Here is a 19045-nt window from a genome sequence, read left to right as displayed (position 1 = left end):
TAGGTGCTTTTCCTTCTCAGAATCCAGGACCCCTGGTGTTCTGGTTGGCTCCAGAGACCATTCTTTGTTCCTGTGGGACAGTACAAAGGGTCAGAGACTCTATCTCACAATATGAATTCTGTTCCTTCTTTCCAACCGAAATGCAGAGGGACGATTATCTCTAGTTATGATAAGTGCTTTATCCCCGGTGCCTGAACGCTTATCTTGTTACCTCCAGGTCTGTGGCTGTTGCCTTGTTCTTGCCAGTTTCTCTTTCAAGACCTAGAACCCTGCCCTAGAATAAGGCCAGTGAACCCTGCTCTATGCCTCCTGCCTGTTCACTCTTGGATTCCTCCTGACTGGGATGTATTGGGCTACACAGGCACCCCACTGTAGACCTCCCTGATGCTAATAATTGCATCAGTGCCATGCCAGCCAAATGACAGTTTTCAGTGGCTCATCATCTGAAGCAGCATTTTCTGTTAGCCAGACAGGATCCCCTCATTTTGTATCCTCATTTTGCTCCATGCCAGCAGTGGATCTAGGCCTGCTGGTGTTTCTCCTTCCTTCCTAGATATGTGTTGAGATAACGACTTTAGTCCTGAATAGTGCACATTCACTCTAGGGTTGTGTGTGTGTGTGTGTGTGTGTGTGTGTGTGTGTGAATTTCCTTGTTTCTTGACTGCTTTCAGTCTCTTTTGCTTGTCATTTAGTAGTGTGACTCCTGACAAAATCATATTTCCAGTGCTTACCATGTAGGAGTCCAGAATCAGAATCTGGAAAGAAGATGTGGAAGCATCCACTGGATATTGATTGACTCTTTTAGAAATGAGATCTGATTTTTTTCAAACTGTGCTTGTTTTATTTCAAACACTTTCCCTCTATAAAGTTTTATTCTCTAGAGTTTTTTCCCACAGTAGTGTCTCTGATATGAATAGATTAATCAGAAGATAGATATATATTCTTGGCTTCTGATATAAATATAATATTTATATTACAAATATAAATTTATAATAGAATTGGTTTCATTGTGTTGTTGTTATGATTCCACTAACTTCTATTATACATTTAAAAAGCTTAAGGTTGAAATATCACTTCTATAAAATTGTTATAGCGCATAAAGATTAGTTTTCTTCTAAAAATCAAATATCAGAATTCAAGCAAAATAATTTTAGCCATTTTAATGCCTGAAAATGTAAAATGTTTGCTAATTGGTTAGAGGAAGCAGATTTCCCCCAGTATAGTTAAACTCAGGAGAGAACCATCTTTATTAAACTGCAAAAGCACGTTTTCATTAAATACAAAATGGCACCAGGTGAGGAAAGTAACCGGCTGACAGAAAAGGCCTTTGATGAATCAGGGTGTGTTTAAAATGTGCTATCTGCACTAAAGCCCTAGATCCATTTGTGTGGCTTTCAACAATTAATGTGACAGATGGCCTCAGACAGCCTTGGAATCCTGATCTTTTGTGTCAAGCTTCAGAGGCTTGGCGGTTGCTCTGGAAGGTTGAAGTGTCATCTGTCCACCAGCGGTTTGCACTTTGGTTCCATAGTCAACAGGAGATGGCCATGGCTCTAAGAGCAGCTCTCTACCCCTCCTGAGGGGGAAGCATCTAGGTTGGAATCTTGATGTTCAAAACATACTTTGGGGCTTCCCTGGTGGCGCAGTGGTTGAGAGTCTGCCTGCCGATGCAGGGGACACGGGTTCGTGCCCCGGTCCGGGAAGATCCCACATGCCGCAGAGCGGCTGGGCCCGTGAGCCATGGCCGCTGAGCCTGCGCATCCGGAGCCTGTGCTCCGCAACGGGAGAGGCCACAACAGTGAGAGGCCCGCATACCACAAAAAAACAAAAAAAACAAAACATACTTTGGAGAGGTTGTTATGTGGGCTTGCAATAGAAAGTCTACATGGCATCAAAGCTGTTGACAACAGTAGTAGTTTCTGTGTCTGTTCTTTGTATAGTATATGGAAATATGTGTTTATATATGTTATTTTTTCCATTTTAAAGTAAAAAAGTCAAAGGTTCATAAAAAAAGAATGTACAGTAATCACCTTTATATTCACCACTAAGATTCAATGATTTTTAATGTTTTGACATCTGTGTATCTGTCTATTTGGCAATATCTGGAGACTTTTTAGATTGTTACAACTCAGGGGGTGCTACTAGCATTTTGTAGGTAGAGGCTAGAGATGCTGCTAAACATTGTACAATAAATACATTGAACAGGCAGCCCCCTCAACAAAGAATTATACACCCCCAAATGTCAATAAGGCCACAATTGAGAATTGAGAGGTGTGTGTATGTGTGTTGCTGAACCAGCTGACAGTGAGTTGTAGACATAATGGCACTTCATTTCTAAATAACATGGAAAGTCCATGTTATTTAAGAAAAAAGAATTTAAAGAAATAGAGTGTTCAGAGATGGAAGAAGCAGAGAAAAAGTGCTAGAAAATTAGATACAAGGGAAGATTCCAGGATATAAGGATAAGGTGAAATGTGTAGAAAAACCTGATTGAGTTGTTGGTTACATCTGGATCCTTGGCAGAAATGATCTGTATGGTTGTTCCAATTGCTACATCTTCAGGTACCTCCACAAAATAAAAGCCAGGTTCAAACACAGGGGGCTCATCCACATCTTCCACACTGATGTGCACTGTGGTTGTGTCCTGAAATGGGCCTAGGTTCAGAAAACGCATCTCTAGGTGAGGATTGGCTCCCTCCACTTTTAAGGTGTAGCTTTTCTTGGTTTCAAAACTCAGGGGCTGAAAAGTAAATGACAGGAAAATAGATTAGTTAGGAGCATATACGTCAGTGTTCTAGAGGATGGATGATACTGCTGGCTAGTGGATAGATTCTCAAATGTATTAAAATGGTGGAAAAGAGGCAAGAGGAAAAATAAGGGCATTTTTTCTTTTGTTCCATGGTTCTTGGTCTTAATGTCAGTTTCAACAATTTGGGTAAAGAAAGTCAGGAGGATGCTAAAGGAAGCCAGTTTGCTGATGAAGAAAGCCACTGTACCCTGGGCAGGGCTGACTTAACTTGTCTACTCTTTAATCAGTATGGTCATCTTTAGAAATGCTTGTTCATTTGAAAAGGTGTCATGATAATTAAGAGAGAGTTTGAGTTCTGTTTCAATATATCCATACAACTGAGGCCTAGGCTCTTCTGTTTTCTTCCTTTAAAAAAACCCAATTCTTGAGTACAAAGGCAATAGTGATTTTATTCCAATAAACTATCAATAAGCACCTCACAAAGGTTCTCAAAGCACTGTGTCCGATCAATATTTGTGTGTTTAGTTTATCATAGACAATCTTTTTTAAAAACCTAATCCAGTGCCTCATTTTACAATTAAAGAAACTGAGACTCAGCGAGCGAGCAGACTGGCCTAAGCTGATGTGGTTACGCTGTGTCAGGGCAGAAATGCTGCTCTTGATTTGTAAATTCCTCATTCAAGGCTCACCCCCGAAAGTGTAACTTTGTCTAATAAAACCCCATGGCATAAAATAGAACTTTTTTGGTGTTTCCTTTTTTGGATCTATCTCTACCTTCAGAATGTTTTATGTCAAAATAAATACAGCACTTTAGGGCAGAAAGTGGACTTGAATGCCATCTCAAGAATAATCCATTTGTGTTTTTTTTTTAACTGACAAAAATGTATAAAAGTTTAAAGCAACACTTACCTCAAAATATCATTAATAATTTAAAAATGATGGAAACTCAATTCTATAATTACAGAGGATAGTGAAGCAGTTACTAAAGCTTAAAAGTCACATGTCAACTTGGTGATGACAGGTTTTTCTAGCTAAACATTTCATTCATTTGTCCCTTTTTCATAAAATGTGCTGAATGTCAGCACATTTCATGTTAGAAAGAGGCGTGTGTCTAAGCAACTGGTTTGCTTTTGAGAAACAAACAGCAGTAGGAATTGCTTTAACTAAATTTGTTATTTTCAAATTCTAACAAAAAGTTTTTTGTTTGTTTTATTGCTGTTGTTGGTTTACCACTGGTCCTGTATTTACTTAGCACCATACTTTGTACTTTTCGTTTCATGGAGTCCACCGTTCCCATTTGAACAAAGTGGCCATTTCCACCGGCCGCCCTGCGTCCGTAGTTCTTAGTCAAAAGGCAGGGTTTTCATAAACAGGGAAATCTGCCACTCAGGTTTCAATAAATTTGAAGGAATAGGTTTACCAGTTTATTTTATTTATACTACTCTTTTAAGTCTAGACATTTATCTTTCCTGGTAAATTACACTGTATTCTTTTAGAATTCTTTCCTTATGTAGAAGTAACCCAAAGTGGACACTGATTGTTTATGTTAGGTTTGAGCTAGGCACAATATGTTGTTCCTTTAATTTTAAGTCATTTTTCTAATTTGGTATGAATTTTGTAAAAAGTTGTAACTTACATACATTAAAATTCATCTATTTTAGTGTAAAATTTTGTAGGTTTTGACAAATGTATACAGTTATGTATGTGTCTCCTATGATAATAAAGATAAAGAACAGTTCCATCACCCCATTATGCCCTAATCAGTACCTCTTTGTGGTCAGATCCCACCCCCCTGGCACCCATTGATCTATTTTGTGTCCCTTTTACAAGAATGTCATATAAATGCCGTCATTCAGTATGTAGTCTTTTGAGTCTGGTTTCTTTCACTTAACATGTACATTTGAGATTCATTCATGTCATTGTGAATATGGAGTTTGTCCCTTTTATTGTCAAGTAGTATTCCATTGTATGGATGTACCACAGTTTGTTTATCCATCCTCCACTGGAGGTACATTTGAGTTGTTTCCAATTTCTGATGGTTATGAATAAAGCTACTATGAACATTTATATACAGGTTTTTGTGGGAACATAGGTTTTCATTTCACTTGGGTAAATACCTAGGAGTGGGATCACAGGATTATTTGGTAAGCATATTTTAAACGTTATAAGAAACTTCCAAACCTATTTTCAAAGTGGCTGTACCATTTTGCATTTCCACCAGGAATGTATGAGAGTTCTGGTTGCTCCACATCCATGTCATTATTTGGTTTTGTCAGTTTTTCTGGTTTTAGCTCCTACTGGGTGTGAAATGGTATCTCATTGTGGTTTTGATTTGCATTTCCCTAATGCCTAATGATGTTGAGCATCTTTATATCTTCTTGAAGAGTTCTTTATATATTTTATATTAAAGCCTTTTATCAGACAGGTGATTTGCAAATATTTTCTCCCGATCTGTGATTTATTTTTTTTCACTCTTTTATCAGTGAAGAAAAGAAACTCTTAATTTTGATGAAGTCTCATTTATCACATTTTATTTTGTAGATTGGGATTTTTGTGTCATATCTAAAAAAATTACCTAATCAGGGTCACAAAGACTTTCTTCTCTGTTTTCTTCTAGAAATTTTATAGTTTTAGGTTTTCACATTTAGGTAAATCATCTATTTTGGGTTTATTTTTGTAGCTATGAATCAAGGTTCTTTATTATTATTATTTTTTTTGTATATAGACATCCAATTTTTCTAGCACTGTTGAAAGACTAGAGCGAGTTTTTAATTATTGTTAAAATTTCTTTTTAAATAAGTTACTCAGTGATTTTTATGTTATTTAAGATTATTGTCTCCCTTAAATAATTTTATTATTTAAAATTTAAAGAAAACGTTGCCTTAAATACCCTAAACTTTAAATTGCCCATAATTGATATGAGTTTGACATTTCTGTCTAGAAAAGTTTTTGTACTTGTTTTTATATATTTAAATAGTAAATCAAAGAGTAGTAGTGTCTGAGAACCCAAGTTAAATTCAAGAAATTTCCTAGAGTTGGAGCACATAAAAATGAAGTTATTATATCCTTGAAAATTGAGTAATGAAAATTATGTTACAAAATAGTAATGCAGTTCCCCTAAGCAGCATTAATCATTCCCTCTTCTTTCCCCATAGCACTTTGTCTTACTTCCATTACGGCTCTTCTTATTTTGTATTATACATATTTCTTTCTGTGTTGGTTGCTTTCATGATACTAAAGAGCAAAAATTATGAGTTAGTCAGATTTTTATTCCCCAGTACCTAGGGAGGGCCTAAAACCCAAAAATGTTGTTACATTGAGTAGTGCAAAAGTTTTTCAGTGTATTAACATATTGATACTAGTTGAGTGATGATATATACAGACTTTACATTGCCATATTTCAGTGATTTAAAGATACACATTTTTTTGTATTTTGACATTTTGGAAATAGGGTTGCTTCTCCAATTGATAGCATCTTATAATTGCTGCAGGCCCAAAGAGAGGTAGGATGTAGTTGTCACCATTTGTGCTAGCCAAACCTGGTCAAAGTCATTCATGTTGTACTTTGGTTGAGTTCTGCACTTGTTGGTAATACATGTGTTGAACTTTACTGCCTTCTAAAATGTCTTCAGAAATATTGTATTATGATTCAACATTGAAACAAAAGTTGCTGTGTAGGTAAAATGGTATGGAAACAGCAGGGAATAAATCTGATATTAGTGAAGCAAATATGTCTGTGTCTGCAAGGGCTTTTCCAGTAACTACAAACAAAGGAATGAGAAAGCATTGTAACATTCAAGTTAGTAGGAGGTTTTTTTTTGTGTGTGTGTTTTAAGTGATATATAAAACAGTGATGAGGGATGTGTCAGGGAGGACCTTCAAGATGGCAGAGGAGTAAGACGTGGAGATCACTTTCCTCCCCACAAACACATCAAAAATACATCTATATGTGGAACAACTCCTACAGAACACCTGCTGAATGCTGGCAGAAAACCTCAGACTTCCCAAAAGGCAAGAAACTCCCCATGTACCTTGGTAGGGCAAAAGAAGAAAGGAAAAACAGAGACCAAAGAATAGGGATGGGACCTGCACCTCTGGGAGGGAGCTGTGAAGGAGAAAAAGTTTGTACACACTAGGAAGCTCCTTCACTGGAGGAGACAGGGGGTGGGGTGTGGAGGGAAGCTAAGGAGCCACAGAGGAGAGTGCAGCAACAGGGGTGCAGAGAGCAAAGTGGAGAGATTCCTGCACAGAGGATCAGTGCCGACCAGCACTCAACAGCCTGAGAAGCTTGTCTGCCCACCTGCCGGGGCGGGTGGGGGCTGGGAGCTGAGGCTCAGGCTTCGGAAGTCAGATCCCAGGGACAGGACTGGGGTTGGCTGCGTGAACACAGCCTGAAGGGGGCTAGTGCACCACAGCTAGCCGGGAGGGAGTCTGGGAAAAAGTCTGGACCTGCCAAAGAGGCAAGAGACCATTGTTCTGGGGTGCGTGAGGAGAGGGGATTCAGAGCGCTGCTTAAGGGAGCTACAGAGACGGGCATGAGCTGCGGCTGTCAGCTTGGACTCCAGAGACGGGCATGGAATGCTAACGCTGCTGCTGCAGCCACCAAGAATCCTGTGTGCAAGCACAGGTCACTCTCCACACCTCCCCTCCTGGGAGCCTGTGCAGCCCGCCACTGCCAGGGTCCCGTGATCCAGGGACAACTTCCCCGGGAGGACACACGGCATTCCTCAGGCTGTTGCAACATTTTGGCTTCTGCCGCCACAGGCTCGCCCCATATTCCATACCCCTCCTTCCCCCTGGCCTGAGTGAGCCAGAGCCCTTGAATTAGCTACTCCTTTAACCCCCTCCTGCCTGGGTGAAGAACAGATGCCAGAGGGTGACCTACGTGCAGAGGTGGTGCCAAATCCAAAGCTGAACCCCAGGAGCTGTGGGAACAAAGATGAGAAAGGGAATCTCTCTGTGCAGCCTCATGAGCAGCGCATTAAACCTCCACAGTCAACTTGATGTACCCTGCATCTGCGGAATACCTGAATAGACAACGAATCATCCCAAAACTGAGGTGGTGGGCTTTGGGAGCAACCATAGACTTGGGGTTTGCTTTCTGCATCTAATTTATTTCTAGTTTTATGTTTACCTTAGTTTAGTATTTAGAGCTTATTATCACTGGTAGATTTATTTATTGATTTGGTGGCTCTCTTCCTTTTTTTTATATATATACATATATATTTTTTTCCCTTTTTCTCTTTTTGAGAGTGTGTATGTGTATACTTCTTTGTGTGATTTTGTCTGTATAGGTTTACTTTTACCATTTGTCCTAGGGTTCTATCTGTCCGTTTTTTATTAGTATAGTTTTTAGTGCTTGTTATCATTGGTGGATTTGTTTATTGTTTTGTTTGCTCTCTTCTTTTTTTTTCTTTTTTAATTACTTTTTTATTTTAATAATATATATATTTAAATTTTTTATGTTAATAACTTTATTTTATTTTTTTTCTTTTATTATTATTTTTTTCTTTTCTCCCTTTTCTTCTGAGCTGTGTGGCAGACAGGGTCTTGGTGCTCCGGCCAGGTGTCAGGCCTGAGCCTCTGAGGTGGGAGAACCGAGTTCAGGACATTGGTTCACCAGAGACCTACTGGCCCCATATAATATCAATCGGCGAGAGCTCTCCTAGAGATCTCCATCTCAACGCTAAGACCCAGCTCCACTCAGTGACCAGCAAGCTCCAGTGTTGGACATCCTATGCCAAAGAACTAGCAAGACAGGAACACAACCCCACCCATTATCAGAGAGGCTGCCTAAGATCATAGTAAGTTCACAGACACCCCAAAACATACCACTGGATGCGGTCCTGCCCACCGGAAAGACAAGATTCAGCCTCATCCATCAGAACACAGGCATCAGTTCCCTCCACCAGGAAGCCTACACAACCTAGTGAACCCACCACACCCACTGGGGGCAGAACCCAAAACAACGGGAACTATGAACCTGCCGCCTGTGAAAAGGAGACCCCAAACACAGTAAGTTAAGCAAAATGAGAAGACAGAGAAATACACAGCAGATGAAGGAGCAAGGTGAAAACCCACCAGACCAAAAAAATGAAGAGGAGATAGGCAGTCTACCTGAAAAAGAATTCAGAGTAATGATAGTAAAGATGATCGAAAATCTTGGAAGTAGAATGGAGAAAATACAAGAAATGTTTAACGAGGACCTAGAAGAGCTAAAGAGCAAACAAACTGATGAACAACACAATAAACAAAATTAAAAATTTTCTGGAAGGAATCAGTAGCAGAATAACTGAGGCGGACGGAAGGATAAGAGACCTGGAAGATAAGATGGTGGAAATAAGTACCGCAGAGCAGAGTAAAGAAAAACGAATGAAGAGAATTGAGGACAATCTCAGAGACCTCTGGGGCAACATTAAACATACCAAAATTTGAATTATAGGGGTCCAGGAGAAGAGAAAAAGAAAGGGACTGAGAAAATATTTGAAGAGATTATAATTGAAAACTTCCCTAATATGGGAAAGGAAGTAGTCAATCAAGTCCAGGAAGCGCAGAGTCCCATAAAGGAAAAATCCAAGGAGAACCACGCCAAGACACATATTAATCAAACTATCAGAAATTAAATACAAAGAAAAAATATTAAAAGCAGCAAGGGAAAAGCAACAAATAACATACAAGGGAATCCCCATGAGGTTAAGAGCTGATCTTTCAGCAGAAACTCTGCAAGTCAGAAAGGAGTGGCAGGACATATTTAAAGTGATGAAAGGGAAAAACCTACAACCAAGATTATCTACCCAGCAAGGATCCCATTCAGATTCCACGGAGAAATTAAAAGCTTTACAGACAAGCAAAAGCTAAGAGAATTCAGTGCCACCAAACCAGCTTTACAACAAATGCTAAAGGAACTTCTCTAGGCAGGAAACACAAGAGAAGAAAAAGACCTACAATAACAAACCCAAAACAATTAAGAAAATGGTAACAGGAACATACATATTGATAATTACCTTGAATGTAAATGGATTAAATGCTCCAACCAAAAGACATAGACTGGTTGAATGGATACAAAAACAAGACCCGTATATATGCTGTCTACAAGAGACCCACTTCAGACTCAGGGACACATACAGACTGAAAGTGAGGAGCTGGAAAAAGATATTCCATGCAAATGGAAATCAGAAGAAAGCTGGAGTAGCAATTCTCATATCAGACACAATAGTCTTTAAAATAAAAATTGTTTGTTACAAGAGACAAAGCAGGACACCACATAATGATCAAGGGATCAATCCAAGAACAAGATATAACAATTGTAAATATTTAGGCACCCTACATAGGAGCACCTCAATACATAAGGCAAATGGTACCAGCCATAAAAGGGGAAATTGACAGTAATACAGTCATAGTAGGGGACTTTAACACCCCACTTTCACCAACGGACAGATCATCCAAAAGGAAAATAAATAAGGAAACACAAGCTTTAAATTACACATTAAACAAGATGGATTTAATTGATATTTATAGGACATTTCATCCAAAAACAACAGAATACACTTTCTTCTCAAGTGCTCATGGAACATTCTCCAGGGTAGATCATATCTTGGTTCACAAATCAAGCCTTGGTAAATTTAAGAAAATTGAAATTGTATCAAGTATCTTTTCTTACCACAACGCTATAAGAGGAGATATCAATTACAGGAAAAAAAGTGTAAAACATGCAAACACATTGGAGGCTAAACAGTACAGTACTAAATAACCAAGAGATCACTGAAGAAATCAAAGAGGAAATCAGAAAATACCTAGAAACAAATGACCATGAAAACACGATGACCCAAAACCTATGGGATGCAGAGAAAGCAGTTCTAAGGTGGAAGTTCATAGCAATACAATCCTATCTCAAGAAACAAGAAAAAACTCAAATAAGCAACCTAAAGTGACATCTAAAGCAATTGGAGAAAGAAGAACAAAAAACCCCCAAAGTTAGCAGAAGGAAAGAAATCATAAAGATCAGAACAGAAATAAATGAAAAGGAAATGGAGGAAACAGTAGCAAAGAACAATAAAATTAAAAGCTGGTTCTTTGAGAAGGTAAACAAAATTGATAAACCATTAGCCAGACTCATCAAGGAAAAAGGGAAAAGACTCAAATCAATGGAATGAAACAGAAGAAGTAACAACTGACACTGCAGATATACAAAGGAACATGAGAGATTACTACAAGCAACTATATGACAATAAAATGGACAACCTGGAAGAAAAGGACAAATTCTTAGAAAAGCACAACCATCTGAGACTGAACCAGGAAGAAATAGAAAATATAAACAGACCAATCACAAGCACTGAAATTGAAACTGTGATTAAAAATCTTCCAACAAAAAAAGCCCAGAACCAGATGGCTTCACAGGCAAATTCTATCAAACATTTAGAGAAGAGCTAACATCTGTCTTTCTCAAACTCTTCCAAAATATAGCAGAGGGAGGAACACTCCCAAACTCATTCTATGAGGCCACCATCACCTGATACCAAAACCAGAGAAAGATGTCACAAAAAAAGAAAACTACAGGCCAATACCACTGATGAACATAGATGCAAAAATTCTCAACAAAATACTAGCAAGCAGAATCTGACAGCACATTAAAAGGATCATACACCATGATCAAGTGGGGTTTATCCCAGGAATGCAAGGATTCTACAGTATATGCAAATCAGTCAATGTGATACACCATATTAACAAATTGAAGAATAAAAACCATATGATCATCTCAATAGATGCAGAAAAAGCTTTTGACAAAATTCAACACCCATTTATGATAAAAACCCTCCAGAAAGTAGGCATAGAGGAAACTTACTTCAACATAATAAAGGCCATATATGACAAACCCACAGCCAACATCGTTCTCAATGGTGAAAAACTGAAACCATTTCCACTAAGATCAGGAACAAGACAAGGTTGCCCACTCTCACCGCTGTTATTCAACATAGTTTTGGCGGTTTTAGCCATAGCAATCAGAGAAGAAAAAGAAATAAAAGGAATCCAAATCAGAAAAGAGAAGTAAAGCTGTCACTGTTTGCAGATGATGTGATACTATACATAGAGAATCCTAAAGATGCTACCAGAGGGCCTCCCTGGTGGCGCAGTGGTTGAGAGTCCGCCTGCCGATGCAGGGGATACGGGTTCGTGCCCCGGTCCGGGAGGATCCCATATGCCGCGGAGCGGCTGGGCCCGTGAGCCATGGCCGCTGAGCCTGCGCGTCCGGAGCCTGTGCTCCGCAACGGGAGAGGCCACAACAGTGAGAGGCCCGCGTACCGCAAAAAAAAAAAAAAAAAAAAAAAGATGCTACCACAAAACTACTAGAGCTAATCTGTGAATTTGGTAAAGTAGCAGGATACAAAATTAATGCACAGAATTCTCTTGCATTCCTGTACACTAATGATGAAAAATCTGAAACAGAAATTAAGGAAACACTCCCATTTACCATTGCAACAAAAAGAATAAAATACCTAGGAATAAGCCTACCTAAGGAAACAAAATTCCTGTATGCAGAAAACTATAAGATACTGATGAAGGAAATTAAAGATAATACAGAAAGATGGAGAGATATACCATGTTCTTTGGTTGGAAGAATCAGCAGTGTGAAAATAACTATATTACCCAAAGCAATCTACAGATTCAGTGCAATCCGTATCAAACTACCAGTGACATTTTTCACAGAAGTGGAACAAAAAATTATACAATTTGTATGGAAACACAAAAGACCCCGAATAGCCAAAGTAATCTTGAGAAAGAAAAATGGAGCTGGAAGAATCAGACTCCCGGAATTCAGACTATACTACAAAGCTACAGTAATCAAGACAGTATGTTACTGGCACAAAAAACAGAAATATAGGTCAGTGGAACAGAATAGAAAGCCCAGAGATAAACCCACACACATATGGTCACTTTACCTTTGATAAAGGAGGCAAGAATATACAATGGAGGAAAGACAGCCTCTTCAATAAGTGATGCTGGGAAAACTGGACAGCTACATGTAAAAGAATGAAATTAGAACACTCCCTAACACCATACACAAAAATAAAGTCTAAATGGATTGAAGACCTATATGTAAGGCCAGACACTATAAAACTCTTAGAGGAACATAGGCAGAACAGTCCATGACATAAATCACAGCAAGATCCTTTTTGACCCACCTCCTAGAGAAATGGAAATAAAAGTAAAAATAAACAAATGGGACCTAATAAAACTTAAAAGCTTTTGCACAGCAAAGGAAAGCATAAACAAGACAAAACCCTCAGAATGGCAGAAAATATTTGCAAATGAAACAACTGACAAAGGATTAATCTCCAAAATATACAAGCAGCTCATGCAGCTCAATATCAAAAAAACAACCCAATCCAAAAATGAGCAGAAGACCTAAATAGATATTTGTCCAAAGAAGATAAATAGATTTCCAACAAACACATGAAAGGATGCTCAACATGACTGATCATTAGAGAAATGCAAATCAAAACTACAATGAGGTATCACCTCATACCAGTCAGAATGGCCATCATCAAAAAATCCACAAACAGGGCTTCCCTGGTGGCGCAGTGGTTGAGAGTCTGCCTGCCAATGCAGGGGACACAAGTTCGTGCCCCGGTCCGGGAGGATCCCACATGGCGCGGAGTGGCTAGGCCCGCGAGCCATGGCCGCTGAGCCTGCGCGTCCGGAGCCTGTGCTCCGCAATGGGAGAGGCCACAACAGTGAGAGGCCCGTGTACTGCAAAAAAAAAAAAAAAAAAAAAAAAAAAATCCACAAACAATCCTGGAGAGGGTGTGGAGCAAAGGGAACCCTCTTGCACTGTTGGTGGGAATGTAAATTGATGTAGCCACTATGGAGAACAGTATGGTGGTTCCTTAAAAAACTAAAAATAGAACTACCATATGACCCAGCAATCTTACTACTGGGCACATACCTAGAGAAAAGCATAATTCAAAAAGAGTCATGTACCACAGTGTTCATTGCAGCACTATTTACAATAACCAGGACATGGAAGCAGCCTAAGTGTCCATTGACAGATGAATGGATAAGGAAGATGTGGCACATATATACAATGGACTATTACTTAGCCATAAAAAAGAAATGAAATTGAGTTATTTGTAGTGAGGTGGGTGGACCTAGCGTCTTGCACATAGAGTGAAGTAAGTCAGAAAGAGAAAAACAAATACCGTATGCTAACAGATACAGATGGAATCTACAAAAAAAAAAAAGGTTCTGTATAACCTAGGGGCAATAGAGGAATAAAGATGCAGATGAAGAGAATGGACTTGGGGACATGGGGAGGGGGAAGGGTAAGCTGGGACGAAGTGAGAGAGGGGCATGGACATATATACACTACCAAATGTAAAATAGATAGTGGGAAGCCGCCGCATAGCACAGGGAGATCAGCTGGGTGCATTGTGACCACCTAGGGGGGTGGGATAGGGAGATTGGGAGGGAGATGCAAGAGGGAGGGTATATGGGGATATATGTATACGTATAGCCGATTCACTTTGTTATACAGCAGAAACTAACACACCATTGCAAAGCAATTATACTCCAATAAAGATGTTAAAAAATTAAAAATAAAACAGTGATGAGAATTCATGGTACCTTAGGTTTGATGAAATTCAAAAGTTTTCTGCTTTGTGGCCTGCCTAAGAGGAGAGTGGACTTGAAACAATTGTTTATGGTATGCTGGAAGATGGAAGATCATGCTCATATAGAATAAAGAACATTCTGAAAATTGTATGTTTCAAGTTATCTTTGAACAGCATTTAAGTTAAGGGACTGAAAATCAATTGATTGATTACTTAAAAGCCAAAAAAGACCCAAGGTACTGGGTAGTAATCAGTGTGGTTTTATGAAGACCCAATTCTATCAATTCAACTTAATTTCTCTTTTTGAAAAAGTGTGTGCTTTTTTAGACAAATAATAGGCCTAAGGGAAATAGATCAAAAGCAGAACATTTCTTTCAATTTTACATGACATTATTAATGACAAAGTAGGAGGATGGGTGTGGATCAAGCATCTGAGTGAATGTCGTTCCAAAGGTATAGATTGAGCAGTCAATAGTCTCTAAAGTATTTATTGTATTTGACTTGTCCATCTACTCAACTTATTGACCTCTTTTAAAATTCCATTTTCTGGCACCTCATAAGTTCAGAAGAGAAATCTAAATGACCTTGGCAAAGTTGATACATGTTTTGATTAAACATGGATATAGTTTTAGCAATGACAGTGAAAGACAGTGTTCTGTCTTACGAGGTTTAATCTTTTTTCCAGGTAAGGGAGCTGGAGAAACGACATTTTGAGGTTCTTTTCAGATTCAGTCTATGGCCATACCACCCTAGCCAATCTCATCATATACAAAATTATAATAGTTAATATTTTTTTAAATTAATGGCTTATAGTAAGGTCTAAGATATATTCTAATAATTTGACATAAATTAATGTTATTTTATTATTTAGAATTATATATTATTTAAGATATAAAATAAAATTTAAAATATATTGAGAACCTCAAAAGCTTTTCTTCTGATTGCTTAATTCTTTAAAGATAATTTTTGCATTAAAGAGATAATAATTATCCCAAACTTTGAGCTTTTACCTTGTTTATAGTTACCAGTCATGATAGGCAATGTATTATTAATTTTTAGCTTGAGGCATGCCACATAATAGGGAAGTGTTCTTAATCTTATGTCATACAGCAACTTGGTATTATTATTCTAGTCACCTTTTATAAAGTGTTATTAGTTCTCAAAGAATATGAGTAAAATAAACTGCAATATTTAAATTACATCCAGATTTATATGATGGTTCCAAAGCTAATGTCAGCATTTTGCACTGTTTTGAAGTCATTGTGTGCTGGTTATAAAGATTTCTGGTTGGAGGAATGCTGGATATATCTGTTCTTTTTTTTTTTTTTTTTTGCTGTACACGGGCCTCTCACTGCTGTGGCCTCTCCCGTTGCGGAGCACAGGCTCCGGACACACAGGCTCCGCGGCCATGGCTCGCGGGCCCAGCCGCTCCGCGGCATGTGGGATCCTCCGGGATAGGGGCACGAACCCGTGTCCCCTGCATCGGCAGGCGGACTCTCAACCACTGCGCCACCAGGGAAGCCCTATCTGTTCTTTTGCTGTACTTGATTGCATCTTAAATAAATAAGGACAAACGTGAACTCTTCCCTCCTTCCCTTCTAAAGCAGTGTTAATTCAACTCTATGGAACAGCATAGAATAAAGTTATTATTAACACATTAACTTGTGCCACATTCTAAGTTATGACTTTGTTGCTTTTGTCAAGGTCATCAATGACCTCCCTGTTCCTAAAGTCTGTGATTAATTTTCAGTGTTTTTATATGACCTTTAGCAGCACTTACCACAGCAGCACTTACAGCAGTCACTCTTCTCTTGGAAACAGTTTCTTTACACCTTCCGGGACACCACACTCTCCTGATCTTCCTTCTGCCTCCCTGGTCTCTCTTCCTCAGTCTCCTTGCTTGTTTTTTCCCTCCCTGACCTCGTCACGTTGGGCTGCCACAGGATTTATTTCACTGCCCTCTTCTCCATCTATGCTCGATCCCTTGGAATATTATTATTTTTTATTTGCTTTAAGTACCATTTATGACTCTCAAATTTATATTTTCAGTCCAGAACTCTTCTCCAAATTCCAGACCCCTATAACCAACAACTGCTATACATCTCCACTTGGGTGTCTCATAGACATTGCAAACGTAACATGCTCAGAACTGGATGCCAGTATTTCCCCATATCACTTAGTGCCATCTCTATTCTTCTTGTTGCTCAACCGACTCCTCTTTTTCATTCATATCCTCATCCCATCTGTTAGGAAATCCTGTTGGTTGTACTTTCAAAATATATTCAGATTCTGACCAGTTCTCACCACATCCATTCCCAATACTGTAGACCAAGCCATCATCATCTCTTACCTTGATTATTGCAGTAGCCTCTCAGCTGGTCTCCCTGTTTCCATTCTTGCCCCCTTATGGCTTTTTCTCAACACAGCTTACACAGTAATTATTTCATAATAAAAGTCCAGTGATGTCACACATCTGTTAAAATCCTTCAGTTCTCCACTTTAGTCAGATTAAAACCCAAAGCCCTTAATCTGCCTACAAGGTCCTAACACAATCTGTCCCCCTTGTTACTTTTCTGACCTCATCTCCCTCTGGTCTCCCTCTCCAGCCTTATAAACCCCCTTGCTGTTCTTGAAACAAGCCAGGCAGAGTCCCACCTCAGGGTCTTTGCACTGGCTGTTCCTTTGTCTGGAACACTTTCCTCAGTATTTCCATGTCCATTCCCTTGTTTACAGGGCTGCCATTTATGGTTCTCACTGAAAGTCATTTATAGGGCTCCTCCGAGGGTTGTGCATTGTCAGCCTGCCCAACTCTGTGCTGTGACCCTGCCCACTTCAAGTCTTTGCATAATTGTGACTTCTCTGTGAGGCCAGTCACAAGCATGCAATTAAATTTGAAGTCATGTTGGCTCTTCTGATCTTGTTTTGTTCTATTTTACGCCCCCTCCCACATAGCACTTATCACTTTCTAATATACAACTTTATTGACTTACTTGCTTTTTTTTTTTTTGCGATATGCAGGCCTCTCACTATTGTGGCCTCTCCTGTTGTGGAGCACAGGCTCCGGACGCGCAGGCTTAGCGGCCATGACTCACGGGCCCAGCCGCTCCGCGACATGTGGGATCTTCCTGGACCGGGGCACGAACCCATGTCCCCTGCATTGGCAGGCGGACTCTCAACCACTGTGCCACCAAGGAAGCCCTACTTGCTATTTTTGATTGTCTTCCTCCCTTTACTAGAATGTAAACTTCAAGAGGGCAGAGGTTTTCAGTTGTTTTACTTATTCTCTACATTAAATGCCTAGAACAGTGCCTGGCACATAGGTAGGCACTCAACAAATCTTTGTTGAAGAAATAATTTAAAATAGCTTGGGTTTTAAGTTGTATTTGAAATAGAGGAGAAGGAAGATGAAATCAATACTTTTTTGAATTAATGTATTTTATCAGATATATTTATTAGGATGTTAAAACTTCAATTATTTTTAGGTTTTATCTTTCAGCTGAGTATGTCCATATGTGCTTTATGCCACAGAATCGATAGCTTACATTCAGAAAACTTATTAACTTACTATGAAAACTTATGAACTTATTATAACTCCTTACTATGAAGGAGTTCCAAGTGGTAACATCACTCAGCAGCTGTGTTTGATAAAGCCTTTCCAAGTCTGATTAGCATCTTTAGGTCTTTAAGTAGCAATTTAAAAGTCCCTGTGTGTTATTTATTGATTAATAATAATAGTATAGCTTGCTTTATTGTTGTTTATGGTATACTATGGCAAAAATGAGGTTATTCAAATGCAGATATTGGTTAAGTCATTAACATCATTAGGGAATTAAGCTACAGCAGTTTTTTAAAGTGGCTAAGTAGTGAGCTAGGAGAAGTGGCATATTTATAATACATTTTTATCATGACTTGGTACCCTTTCTGTAAAATGATGACACAGCCAGTGTTTACATGTAAACAAAAGGAGTAAGAGGCTTTTTTCTTAATGATAGGAAAGTGTATCAGAGGATTTGAAGCAATACATATCAATAATATAACAGTCCTTACTAATATTTCATACGTATTCAAAGCCTCCATTGAAATGGTTTGGAAAAAGGAGTTGGATTACCTTCTTCACAGTTATGATGCCGACTTGGAAATTGGGATCTGTGTTAATGTCAAATGTATCTGCACCATCTCCATCCACAATAGCGTACTTCATCTCTGCATTAATTCCTTCATCCAAGTCCTTGGCAAACACCCTTCCCACAGTAGAGCTAACCGGAGCTGATTCCAGCACACTCATCTGATAATGTTCTGTGAAGAAGAGTTAGAACATGCATTTCTTTGTAATCTGTTACTACCAAAAAAAAAGCCTCTTCAGTATCACATCATGTCCACCATGCTGTGTAAAACATCTTTTTTCATGGTCCAAAAGTTAAAACTTGAGTTTTACAGATGAAAAAACTGAGATCCAAAGAGGCTGAGTAAATGTTACTGGGTCATAGCCTGTACTGGATGTTTGATAAGTAGGTGCCAAAATACCTTGATCATAATCCTAGGAGTAGGACAGGACAAAAGCAAAAATATTTCTCATCTCAGTGAATCTACCTTCAGAGTGGTAGGAAGTATCAATACCTTGCTTTCCAATCTTTTCTTCCTAATGAGCCATTTCCCCAAATGTTAATTACTTCTGAGAAAAATAGAA

At 38.9% G+C, this 19045-nt stretch overlaps 1 protein-coding gene across 1 annotated transcript in view; it reads right to left on the bottom strand.

Moving 5' to 3' along the window:
* Window positions 1-19045, bottom strand: part of CDH20 (cadherin 20) — a 58907-nt gene that overhangs the window by 24080 nt on the left and 15782 nt on the right. Inside the window, exons 5-6 of the mRNA XM_060118268.1 lie at window positions 18467-18654; window positions 2487-2740 (exon numbers count right to left, since the gene is read on the bottom strand). Coding sequence (XP_059974251.1) covers window positions 2487-2740; window positions 18467-18654 — 442 coding nt within the window. The remainder of the gene's footprint in view (window positions 1-2486; window positions 2741-18466; window positions 18655-19045) is intronic.

The sequence above is a fragment of the Mesoplodon densirostris genome, chromosome 15 (genome assembly GCF_025265405.1).
Source record: "Mesoplodon densirostris isolate mMesDen1 chromosome 15, mMesDen1 primary haplotype, whole genome shotgun sequence".
In the NCBI taxonomy this organism is placed as follows: Eukaryota; Metazoa; Chordata; class Mammalia; order Artiodactyla; family Ziphiidae; genus Mesoplodon; species Mesoplodon densirostris.
This window is presented reverse-complemented; position numbering and strand designations above follow the sequence as displayed.